This window comes from Meleagris gallopavo, chromosome 1 (genome assembly GCF_000146605.3).
Source record: "Meleagris gallopavo isolate NT-WF06-2002-E0010 breed Aviagen turkey brand Nicholas breeding stock chromosome 1, Turkey_5.1, whole genome shotgun sequence".
Lineage (NCBI taxonomy): Eukaryota > Metazoa > Chordata > Aves > Galliformes > Phasianidae > Meleagris > Meleagris gallopavo.
Window position 1 is genome coordinate 82,573,814 of NC_015011.2, and position 13,245 is coordinate 82,587,058.

A 13,245-nucleotide genomic window follows, 5' to 3' on the forward strand; every position below is an offset into this window, starting at 1 on the left:
TGGCCTGACCAAACAGGACGAGTGAACACTTGGAAACCTGAAAATGCCAGACTCAAAAGGCATGGGCCTCCTTGGGCTGCTTTGGACAGTGATGAACGTCAGTGGCTGCAGATAGACTTGAATAAAGACAAGAGAATTACAGGTAAGTTAAATGGATTTGGCTTTTAAGCAGCCTTCAGAAAGTTTGGTCACTAAAATCTTTTCTTCCAGAGTTTAGTCTCAGGTAAAATCTAGATGTTATTTAATTACCATTACAACAAGTTTGGTTCTTTGTTCTAGCAAATGCACCAAAGAGCCTAAAGATGAACACGTGGAGTTTCATAGTAGAAAAAACCTCCTTGATCAGAATTTGTTCAAGTGTTTCCTGTGTTTATATCGGATCTTCGATACTTGCCTGTTCCTGCGGTTATATTAAGGGTCCAAGTTCATATCCAGGCAGCTCAGACCACTGGTACCTCCAATATGGGATATTAGGTTTCCAGGTTTCCCCTGCTGCCCTCTACAGGCATAGCAAATCCAGCAGCAGAGGTGGAAGTAGCTGCCATGCTCTGCAGTAAGCAGCTGGCAGCCTCCCCTTCAATTGCCCTGCATGCAGTGGTGCTTGAACTGCAATTCAGGGTTGTGTGTTCAGAGGTAATCATTGTTGTTGGAGGGCGTGTTTGCAATTTGACGTAAGTCAAAAATAAAGTGCCTTTTAGAATCCTGGGCTTTAAGACTTTCCCAAGACATCCCCTTTGATCAGTTTGGGTTTGTCTCGCTCTCAAGTGCATGAGTTGGTCTCTGTGAATGCAGCTGCATAGCCTGCTATGTATCAGCACCTGGGTTTCCTGTCATTAAACATCTCAGATTTACCTCAGTCCTACCTCCCTGGAGACTATTTGGATTTTACATTGGTCCTCTCATTCTTGTGCTAATAACCTTCTGCAAAAACACTTTCCTGGGGGAGTCTCCCCACAGCATCGTGGTGACTGCTTTAGGAAGCTTTTAGCTTGGCAGTACAAAAGCAAGGAAGAGAGATGAAACCTTGGCACGTGGATAGGCCATTTTTATCAAGAAATGAGGGAGAAGTGTAGATTAAGACATAAAAAAATAAGTAAAATGAAATTTTAGTTACTGTAGGAGTTTCAAATCCTGATACCTTTGTAAGTGTAACTGGAGCAGTGGAAATTCTAATTATGAAACTCTGGATTAAGAAGCTGATACATTTTTTTACAAATTGGTAGCAGTTTTTGTATAACTGGACACCTTCATTTTCACAGGTATTATAACTACTGGATCAACCTTAGCAGAGTACTACTATTATGTCTCAGCCTACAGAATTCTATACAGTGATGATGCACAAAAGTGGACAGTGTACAGAGAACCTGGCATTGATAAAGATAAGGTAAAAATACCATATACTTTCTGGGAATATTCTGTGGAGATTGTGCAGTTGTAAGTATGACCAGCTTGACCAGTTGGTTTTTGTTGTTTTCTTAATTTAACTTTTCAGACTCTGGAGAACTGGAAAGGATTTCAAATGCTAAACTGAATGATTCTATCTGTCTTGTTTTATTTTCAGTCCTCCTGATGCTGAAGTGAAAGGTGGAAGTATCTTGTTTGTTAAATTAAGAGGTTTCCAAGCACTGAACACAATCACAGTGGGAAACTTTTTTGGATTGCTGTGATTTTACTGTAGAGACTGGTCCATCTCCTTGAGCCTACACATGAGCTATCAGATTTCTAGTACAAAGGGCTCAATAAATAACTAAAATTTAAAAATCCATTGCTGTTTTTTGAATGCCCTTCTCTGACTGTAAAATACAATCTCAGCTAGCTGTGTAGATGGAGGCTACATGTTTGGCTCTTGCTAATTGAGCTGCTTCTTTTCCTTGCAAGTTCTTGAAGCAAAGCAAAATGTGAAGCTTGAAGCTACAGGTTAACAGATCTTTCTGCGCTTTTTTATATCTTTAGGTACAGTGTGCAAATAGTCAAACATACTCAAAGTGCCAGCTGTGAAAGAAAATACTTAGCACAAAAAAAGGGACTGATATTGAGGCTTCAGAATATAACAGATTTTCCCTTTGTCTGGCATAATCCCATTTGGTACAGCTTTACTTCTGGATGTATATGTGTGCAGTTTTCTCCCTCTGATTTTTATTTAGCTGTATACCAGACAGATTCAGGAGTTGCAGTTCCCTGTTTTGTTTTGTGTTTTTTTTGATGTCTGAAAATTCTGTTCAGGAGACTAGAAAGTTTTCCAAGACTCCAAGACTTTTTGTGGTCCTCTATGAAAAGAGCTTATAGAGGTGCATTAGTGTTCAAGAAAAGTCCTTCTAGCATCTTTATATAAAAAAATTAAAAAAAAAGAAATGCTTGTGAGGGTGGTGAGACATTGGAACAAGTTGACCAGAGAGATTGTGAATGCCCCAGTCCCTGGAAGCATTCAGGGTCAGGCTGGATGGGGCTCTGAGCAGCCTGGTCTAGAGGGAGGTGTCCCTGCCTTTAGCAGGGAGTTGGAACGAGATGATCTTAAAGGTCCATTCCAACTTAAACCATTTGATGATTATATCTGACACTAATGATTTTTGTTGCCTTCATTCTTACATGCTCAACTTCTGAAACCAGAAGTGAAGACTGTCAGTGTTGAGAGAATCATAGACACAGAGGTGTTGATTTCTCTCATCTCCAGTGTGCCTTTGTTGCTGGGGTACCAAACTGAGCACGGGCCTTCTCTTAGCAAGGGGTGCTGGCACAACACCAGGCAAACCTTTTTCTGTTCTTAACTAAATTGATGCATTTGTTTGATCAGTTGGTGCTTTCAAACATGAAGACAATCACTGACTAAGTAAGGACAAACCAAAACTAAAGTTTAAATAGCAGTAGTAATGGGGGTTGTGTGTCTCTGAAGAGCAGGGATAGGCATGTTATGGAGGTCAGGGAGCTAAGATGCTGCTTAAAGGCCGCTGTGAGATTTTCTTGGTTCTGGCTTTTGAAAGGCCAGCCTCCTGTCCTGGAATAATGCTTTTCTTTCAGACCTGCTGGATGTTGCAGCCATTTATCCTGCAATTTTTGGATGTGCTATACAAAACACCAACGCACCTTGGTGCTTCTGTACAATTTGGATTGTGTTTACCTAGTATGTGAGTGAGCAGAAAAATCCTACATCTCCATAGCATTTATTTTTCAGGTTTGTGCTAGTAAGTGCCATGACTGACTTCTGAATTACATCTGAGGCATCTTGAAGCATCAGCATCAATGCTTTGAAAATACACATTGCTCTGTTACTGTCCCCTCTTTTGTGATGTGTTGCAGATTTGATGAGTTCTTTGTGTATGAGACCCAGCAGTTAAGGATCAGCTTTAGCTCATTCTTTAGGCAATTTCTGCTTGCTTCTATTATTGAAGAGTTTTTGACCCAGAGATTTCGAGTTCTTAATGTGAATTGTTTTATTTTGCTTGCAGCCAAGTCATTATAGACAGCAACCACTAGAGGACAGTGTGATTACATGCTAGACTTCTTTAATTCTTCCTAATAAATGCCATATCCATTCACAGGACAGACCATTCTTCAGCTGTTACGCAGTGTGAAGACTCTGATAATACTTACTTTCACGTTATCACAGCTGCTTGCTGTATTTGAAGAGCAAGTGCGAAACACCTAGAAAGAACTGAGTTAAAATTATTTTTATTGCCATACAAACTCAGCATTTGTGTAGCAAGAGGGATTGCCTGGGTCACATCAGTACACTGTTGCACAGTACCTCTGTTTGGAGGAGGTACCAACCATCAGTCACACACTGCATGCAGGAACAAAGCCAGTGTTCCCATTGGGCTGCACACACACACCGTTCTTTTCTTCAGCAGGAGGCAGGGTGAGCGGGGATGGTCAGGCAGCAGCACTGTTCTGGGTATGAAATATTCTTACCATTCCCTACGGCTTATTTTTGCTGTGTGAAATATCAAAATTGGTTTTAATTACTCGTAGTATTAGATTTGTGTAACATAGTATTTATCTTTTTTCTTCTTCTTTTTTCTTTCCTAGGTATTTCAAGGGAACACTGAATTGTACCAGGAAGTTCGCAATAATTTCATCCCACCTATTATTGCACGATTTGTTAGGATTAACCCCTTAAAATGGCACCAGAAAATTGCAATGAAAGTAGAATTGCTAGGATGTCAGTTCAGTATAGGTAAGGCAACTGAAAACTTTCCCATTCTGTGTGTAAACAGAATAATTGAAAAAGTGTTTCAAGAGACACTAGTCACTTGCTTTCATGTTACTGATTCATAGCTTTTTTTCTTCATTATATAAAATGAACAGAAGTTTTATAACAAACTGTTCCAGCTCTTTTCGTGACGAGGAAACATGTAAAGCTAGCACTTAAACAAACAAACAAAAATGCCAACCTCATTTCTAAATACTTTTCTCTTAAAGTCCGTGCTCCTAAAATCTCGCTGCTGCCTCCCCCGCCGCCTCAGGACAACACCAACAAGGTTGATGACATCAGTGAGGACTTCATCCACTCAGTGAAGACTTCGTTGCAGACAGATAAAACAACTTTCACACCTGAAATAAAAAACACCACAGTGACTCCAAGCGTAACCAAAGGTATCCATGCTTGAGCAGTAGAAATTTGGGAACTGCTTACAGTACTTTGCAATATATTAAATATGCTTTCTGAGTTTAATTTTGCTTGTCAGTTTTTATATACTGTAATAAAACATCAATCTTTTTAATACTTGCCAATATATTAAAGATTCAGATGTTAAAAACACTCAGTTGCATACAGCATGTGGAAACAAAACCAGTGTTCTAAGGGATGTAAATATTATGTTCAAAATGAGTTTAACTTTTAATTACTTAATGAGCTTTTCTCAAAAGGAGAAGTTGTAACTTGACTTCCCTTCAAGTTAGAAGTAACCACTTTATCATTTAATCTGATAATTTCTTAGGACAAGACACTTAGATATAGAAGTCTTCAGTTAATCAGTCCCATTGGCATGAAATTTGAAATACACCCGGTGTCATCATGTTGTTTATTGAAGAAGTTATCAGAAAGAGAGCAAGATCATTGCAAATGTAGGCATTGGTGAAGTGTCCTTTGGGAAGCAGCGGACAGAACATGCTCTCATGTCACATGTAAACCCAGATAGACAAGTAGTGATTGTTAGGATATTGTGCTATTTACTTCTTATAAGAGGTTCAGACTTCAGTGGTTGCATACTCCCGGGCTCTTGACATTCCATGTTAATGATAAAATGCCATTTTTCTATGAGAACAATGTATTTGTAGTGAAACAAAGCTATTTATTCTTGGAAAAGCTTTCAGAAATGCTGTGTGTACATGTAAAAGAGAGAAGACAATAATTGCTGTTTAAACTGTGTGAGCATCCAGCAGGGTAGCTTAGCAGGGGGACCCAGTGTGATAGATGCTGTATCTGAAAACTACATGCTTTACCCAAGTAATTTTCAAAATAAGAACTGATTTATGAGAAGCACTTCTGTCTGACACCACTTAATTTAATGGCTTTCAGATGTGGCATTGGCAGCAGTTCTGGTTCCAGTGCTGGTGATGGTCTTCACTACTCTGATTCTTATCTTAGTTTGTGCGTGGCATTGGAGAAACCGGTAAATGAATGGATTAATGGAAGTACTTCAGTAGAATGTCGGTCTGGTGTGTGGGAATGAAGCACTCTGCATGTGTTGCTATGGGAACTACACGATCCGCACTTCTGGAAGGGCTTTTTTTCAGTCTTCTCTTTATGAGAAAATGTTCATTTGAAGAGCAAGCACAACGGAAGTGCTTTCTGTAAATAGTTTCCTTTCAAGTGCTTTTTCTGAAAACTGATTTCTCCAGTAGCAGCAGACTGGTAGCAGCAGGCCGGGTTGCTGGGGCTTGGGGCTGTAAGCTTGAGAAGCAGTTACAGCCAAGGTGACGGTTGCTGAGCACGGATGCACTTCTGGTAGGCAGACTGGCTAAAATACTCTGTCCTTTTCTCACAGCAAGAAAAAAACTGAGGGCACGTATGATCTACCTTACTGGGATCGTGCAGGTAACAACATGATCTTATGAAATCCTTTACTTGGCGTTCTTAGCGTAATGCTTTCAAACTGTAGTAATGTTTTCCACCAGCAGAAGCTTCTGTAGTGCTGACTGGCGGAGATGGAGGGACAGGGAGCACAGAACTTGCTTGCTTATGAGACTTGGCTTTTTTGTTCTCTGCATCTTCATAAGACGTGGAAAATATCTCCAGTTCCAGCTTACAGCGTCAGTCTTCTTTTTTAAGTAAAACAAGTTTAGAGCCTCTTAATTGCATGAAGAGGGGAAAAATCATTCATGAGGAAACTTTTGGTAAATGTAATAGTCTTTTATTTCTGGTACTTCTTTTGTGCTGGAAAAAAAACATTTCATCTTGGTATACGGAGCCTGTCAAGTTTCTTCTTCTCCATTGTCCTTGTAACAATGTGGGATTACTCGTATCCCAAGAATCCCCTTGTATTCCCTGGTATGTTTTCTGCCTTCCCATTCTTGTGCCTCATTAACTTCAGGTCAGACAATTCCACAGAGCAGCTCTTTGAAGGAGTCCCACAAACTCTGGTGCTGCAGCATAAAGAGCTGGTGCAGAGCGTAGCTTTCACTGTCTGCATGACTAACTATGCTTCATTTTTCTGACCTTATGCTACAGAATAGCCACATCCCTGTCTTTGTTCTCTGGCAGTCTTATATATAGCCTTGTTCATTAGAAAAGAAACCTGTTAATGAATTTATTTTTCTTTATTATGTGTCTGTTCTTTGACAGGTCACAGCATAGTTGCTTTAGAATGTTAAGTGTCAAAGTCTCCTGTATTTAAATGCTTATGATGGATACACTATATTTTTTTCATGCTGGTATAAGTTTAAATGTTCAGTGCATGAGTCTGTTTTAAAAGGAGTACTGAAATCGGGCAGAATGCAATATTACAAAAATGTTGCTGCAGTTTTCTGTGGGACCTCTGTTTGGGCTCTCCCCACAGGCTTCCTCGTACTTTAACACTGTTCTGTGGTTTTAAGTCTGCTCGTTCTTGGGCTTCTTTGCCTACAAGATGATTTCTTACGGCTAAAATAAAATGCATTCATGGACAGCATAACCAGAATGGCTTTGGTTACTCAGCGAGAGGGATGGAATGACTGTAGCAAAGGCAGCCTTCTCTCCTGAGAACGTTCATGACCACAGTCACTCCTTATCAGCCTTTCCGAAGTTAAAAAATACTGAGCTTTGGAAATATTCACCAACTAGCTTCTTTTAAACAAAATGAATGAGAAATATTAACAGCCCATTAATTCACATACTCCTGGGTTACAGTGTTGTGGAAATACTTGATTTATAAGTCGGTCCCCTTACAAAGTAAGACTCTGTAGCACTTTCTGTGTTGCATTCTGCCAGCTTATATGTGTGCTGGGTAGGAGCAGCACTGTGATGAAGGGACACATGGGGGGAAGTCGTTGCACTGCCCCAGCGCTGCAGCAGAACCTAATGACTGCAGTGGGGGCAGACAGTTAACTCATGACATATGACATTTTAATAGCTTAACAATTAATTAGTATCTGTGCTTTTCATTTTTATTTTTTTTTAACTGTGTGAAGGGTGGTGGAAAGGAATGAAGCAGTTTCTCCCTACCAAATCAGCAGAACATGAAGAAACTCCTGTTCGCTACAGCAGCAGTGAAATTGGTCGCCTCAGACCAAGAGAAGTTCCAACAATGCTGCAGACAGAATCTGCAGGTACTTTTTTGTTGTTTTCACAGGATATGTGATATATATATAAATGCCAAAAAATGGCAGAAATGTGACTGCATTTAATTATTTCATGTTTACTTGGGGGAAAATGAATAGAAATGAATGTGCTGATAAACACACATTAAAACGCAGACTTTTTCAGATCTGTTCTCTGAGTGAATCCCATGAAAGTGTGCATTAATTGACTGGTGATGTGCTGGGGGCAGACACTCCCGCAGGTTACAGCAGTAACTGAAAGCTGCTCATTTTTAATGCCATAAAGAGTGCAGTTTCTTTAGCTGTGTTTACATGCATTGAAAATAACTTTGCACATTATGCATAAATCTGATACGTGGTATTTGGTTCCCTACACTGACAGTCTGATTAAGCCATATTTTTGGTCTGGATAATCAGTTACTCATAATAGCTTGCACCCTTTATGGTAAACTGGCCATTAGAGAATATGGCTGACTGCCTTTGGCTCTGTGATGACAGCTGAAGTTTGCAGATGTACAGGAATTACAGCTTTACAGCATGCAGAAGTAATGATGTTCTCTTTTTGGGTGTTGGGCTGATTTGGGGTGAGCTTTTGTTTCTCAGATTATCTGTCAAACTGCAGTATCTCAGCTGGCTGTGTGCTGGCTCCCAGTCTCAGAGGACAAACCCTCCATGCCGAGGACCACTTCTTATCCAGTACCAGACAGGATAATTCCATTCACTTTTAAGCTTTCAGGGAAGTACGTTTCAAAACACTTAGTTTTGAGCAGATATTCAGCATGGGAAATAGTAGCTCACAAGGGAAGGATGATAAACCTGAGCTAGCAGGTGCTGTTGCATAGCTTATGCTCTATCTGTTGGGCGAAGATTACTTTTTTTTCCCCCACAAAGCACCTCGATACGACAGACAAAAACCAACCAGTACTTTGATCCAGGATAATACTTTTCATGATGTTGTTGACAGGATGTGTTGAATGTGTTGCTGCTGTGAGAAAAATATCCAGTAAGTGCATTTTTATTTTGTTTTGATGGGGTTTGTAATACAGAGTATGCTCAGCCTCTGGTCAGCGGCATTGTCGGCTCACTTCATCAGAGATCAACCTTCAAACCAGAGGAAGGAAAAGAAGCAAGTTATGCTGATTTGGACCCTTACAATTCACCTATACAAGAAGTTTATCATGCCTATGCTGAACCACTGCCTATAACTGGACCAGAATATGCAACTCCAATAGTCATGGACATGTCCAGTCATCCCAGCACACCTCTTGGCGTTCCTTCTATTTCCACCTTCAAAGCAGCAGGGAATCAAGCTCCTTCACTGGTGGGAACTTACAATAAGCTCTTGTCCAGGACAGACAGCGTGTCCTCAGCACAGGCACTGTATGACACACCAAAGGGACAGCTGGGGCCAGCCACTGCTGACGAGTTGGTGTACCAGGTACCGCAGAGCACAGCCCATTCCATCAGCAGTAAAGATGAACCAAGTTAGCTTATATATGAGGTATATAAGGTAGGACGATGGCAAACATGGCTTGTTTTTAAAAGCCAGTTTCGTAAAGCTGACGGATTCATTTTTTTAATCACACTGTTTTGATAACTGTTAAGTAATACAGTGTTGAGCCAAAAGATGTATTATTGGAAATCTGGGAAACCAGTCATTCTGCCTTTTTCTTAAGCTGCATTTAAAACCATGAGCTCTGTTGGTTTTTTTTTTTTTCACTACTGTACAGTTATCTTTCAGGCATGATAGAAGGTCTCTTCAAGATTAGCTTCAGAAAGTCATAGATGTGAATGATGAATTTGGAGAAACAACTGTTGAAAGTATGAAAGATGGTAATTTTTTCGCTAACGGTACTATTTCTGGGGAAAAATAATAATCCACAAACAAAACTTCAAAAATCTGTAGGCACTGGCATGAATTGCCAGAGAGCGGATGGTGGATGCCCCATCTCTGGTGACATTTAAGGTCAGGTTAGAGGGGCTCTGAGCAACCTGATCGAGCTGTAGGTGCTCCTATTCATTGCAGGGAGATGGACCAGATGAGTGATGAAACAATTCTATTGTTCTACGATACATAGGTACTGCAAAATTCATTTTACTCTATAAAATGTGTGTACAGCCTTGAACTTTGGAAATTCCATTAACTTCATGACATAAAAATGATCATGATTATAAATTATTTTGACTTCTGTTCACAGGACTGGGAATCATGAGCAACGTGTTCCTTAGAAGTTTCCTATCATTTTTGTTAGCCTTCTGAAACTAGAATTTGCTGTCTGTACAACCCATTTTCTTTTCTGCCTTATGTCTTAAGCCGCTCAGCCTTTGTGTCCTGGTAGGGATACAGCAGGTACAGTCTGAAGTCTTACAAGCAAATTACCTTGCAACTGCTTTCACTTATTCCCTGCTGAGTAAAGGCTGCTCTGACTGGTGTCTGCCTTCAGTTAAACTTCTGCAAGAAGCACGCAGGCATTCAAAGTGACTGAGATGCTCCTTCTCCCACAGCAGTATCTATTGTTGTAGGTTAAGAGGTGACCATATTCAAAGAAAGATATGTACATACTTTTGTGAGTGCTTGAAGAAGCACACAAATATTCTAACGGTGCATAGTTTGTGTTAATACATGCATTTAGCACGTATGGTACTTTTAGCACAATTGGAAATCTTTGGTCCTAGGGCTTTTCTTATGATTGTTCTTATTAAAGATCTTGGAATCTTTGATGCTTTTTACTGAGAACAATTGCTGTCCCAAAGAGTGTCATTTTAGAAGCATTTAATTGAATTTTTATCTTTTGAATGTTCCAGTTTTCTCTGCAATGAAACATGGCAGTCAGTCTTCTTCCGATTGGGTAGACTAGTTTTATCTCGGTAATCACAGAACAAGAACCATTTGGATGTCATATTTGCCACTTTTTTTTTTCTCTTTAATCTTGTTAGAAACAAAGCACAGCTTTTTATCTTAAGCAGTAGAAAGGAATTCTTAAATAGCTTTATTTTTATTGTAACAGCACTGGTGGGAGGATGCTGAATTAATTTATAAATGTGAAAATCCCTAGCTACACATTAGCCCAGTTTTATGGACTGTAATGGTTACTGTTTGCTTCTGTAACATAATTTGTCAGCTTTGGTGTTGCCCGTGGGCCCGACACGAGGTGGCTCCCATCCCCATCAGAGCCAAAGTCATGTACAAGAGAACAGCTACTGCATGCTTGTTCAGAACAGCGCCCTGACTGAGCACTTGAGTCTTTTTGCAGAGAGGCTTTATATAACTCTGTGAACCAGCATTTCTCGTGGTCTATTCACTGCCTAGAACGTTGTCACCTACGCTCTGCTGCCTTAAAACTCAACTCTATATTGTTTTGATCATGAGAATTGGGAGCCTGAGCTTAAATCTGAGTAGGCATCAAAGGGTGGTATAGAAGGCCTAGCTGTGGAAAGGAATTTCCTGCATATAAGTTGTATTTTTGATGTAATTGCAACTTCTTCTGTTTGATAAAGCTAGGTCACAGTCCTCTGTGCCCTCCTTAAACAGGCAGGTACGTGCTCTTGCCCCACAGCAGCAGTTATAACTTTGACATTATGGCATTTTATTTGAAAGGGTTGGAAGGTTGGTTGGTTGCACCAAGGTGTGACATACCTATTCCAATTCCCTTGAAGAAACTTTTGAACTTTTAGTCTTTGAAACAAAAATATTTGCATGGATCACATGGATTTGTTTAAGTAATTCGGTAACATTAATTAACAGTGTTGGAAATCTGTATTTTGTTTTCTTGTAGGCCAGGTATAGTGTAACAGTGGGTATAACTGTAGGCTAAGGCTACAGTGTAAGAGAGCGGGTTTTGTTCAAGCAGCCACGATGCAGTTTCATTATCTGAGCAGCATGATCTGTTGTAGTTAAGAATGGAGTTAGGTCCTCTTTATGAAAGAAAATGGCCTCGTGCTTTGCTCACTGATTTCAACATTTACACTGTAAGTTGGAATTTCTCATAGTTGGGTTTAAAGTGTATGCTACAAACTGTTAAACATCAACTCCCAAATGTAAATTGTGTGACAGACCTAAGAGTGATGTTCTCCCATGTACAATGCAAGCAGAGGTACAATTAATGGGTCGCATTTTTACATGTGAAGCTATATGGATATAAAATGTATTTCAGCCTTCTTTGGCTTGATTATGTTCTTACCTCAGCATGTAGCGTAGTTGCTCAGTATCTGTATATGTTGCTAGAAATTAGACTGTATAAATAGTGAGGTTTTTTAATGTATGTTAAAAAGTATTTTAAATAAATTGTACATACCTATTATGCTCAGTTTGTGTTTAACAACCTTTACTTTCATCTCCACATCACTGCTAGTTTGTAATCCCTGTGGGGCTAGGCCCTGCCCCCACAGCCACATGGCACTGGCACCACAACAGCACTGGGAGGAACTCCCCACCACATCACCACCCGTAGCAGCCAGCTCTGGCTCTTACCTGAGCTCTGTTGGGGCCCGAGGTTGCTGCTGATCTGAAAACCTCAAAACTGGTGTCAGTTTTCTGCATGCTGAGTTGTAAGCGCCAGTGGTGAAAGGGAAAGAAACGCTGTTTGGCCCCACATGCAAGGACAGCACTGCATGTGAAACTGGGAGAGGAAGTCCAGCCTTCATTCACATTTAACTGGCAGAAACCTGGAACAGCTTTCAGCCATACAGCTGTCTGTGTGCTCAACGCACCTGGAATGACCACGCAAACAACTCTATGGCCAGAGAACTGGAATTGCAATCTATCTAAATACAAACTCAACACAAAATAAATTATGTGATTCCTAAACTTTTTTTTTTTTTTTTTAAATCTTTGTCTTGGTTAAAGTCACAGAGTCCAACACTGCCACTATGCAATTGAAGAAAAAAGTGAAAATCTGCAGTCAAGTTCCAGACTAAAACAATGTCTTTCTCTAGTCACAGTAAACATAGGATGTAGGGAAGAAAATACTTGCTCAGGTGAGAATTCTCTAATCTTGCAGCACACACAAAAAGCCTCAACAGTATTTTTAAAATATCACCAATTAACAGTTGCAATTCTTGCACCAGTAATTACTTGGTTTCCCTCAAAGGAAAAAAAACAAAACAACTTTTCAGATTCATCCTGTACTGTCTCCCTCACTATGGATTACTTTCTTACCAGTTTTTCTCTTTTTTTTTCCCTATTGTATCCCTGGTAGGGCCATTGCCCACTTCACATATCATTAGTAGAGGAATTAGTTCTTCTTGCACAGGAGGAATTGCTTGTGAAAGGAATTGAGGGGTGGAAAAACTCGTTTTGTGAGGGCATGGCCGATGCTGTAGCAAGCTGGTAAACAGATCCAAACTCTCACTTGTAGCAGTTCTCTCTGCTCTACCATTGTGATCTTAATGTAAAGGAAAGCTGGACAATCCACTGGGATGCTCCTTAATGAAAGGAGAAGATGTGAACTATTTTAAAACTCGAGCGGACTGTCACATGAAATATACTATCAAGAAAGTGACCAGGAAAAA

General features: G+C 40.1%; 1 protein-coding gene across 1 annotated transcript in view; it reads left to right on the top strand.

Moving 5' to 3' along the window:
* Positions 1 to 12,041, top strand: part of DCBLD2 (discoidin, CUB and LCCL domain containing 2) — a 42,290-nt gene extending 30,249 nt beyond the window's left edge. Inside the window, exons 8-15 of the mRNA XM_019611868.2 lie at positions 4 to 142; positions 1,260 to 1,384; positions 4,024 to 4,171; positions 4,417 to 4,590; positions 5,516 to 5,609; positions 5,985 to 6,034; positions 7,606 to 7,743; positions 8,781 to 12,041. Of these exons, the coding sequence (XP_019467413.1) occupies positions 4 to 142; positions 1,260 to 1,384; positions 4,024 to 4,171; positions 4,417 to 4,590; positions 5,516 to 5,609; positions 5,985 to 6,034; positions 7,606 to 7,743; positions 8,781 to 9,223 (1,311 nt within the window). The 3' untranslated portion in view covers positions 9,224 to 12,041. The remainder of the gene's footprint in view (positions 1 to 3; positions 143 to 1,259; positions 1,385 to 4,023; positions 4,172 to 4,416; positions 4,591 to 5,515; positions 5,610 to 5,984; positions 6,035 to 7,605; positions 7,744 to 8,780) is intronic.
* The last annotated feature ends 1,204 nt before the right edge of the window (positions 12,042 to 13,245 follow it).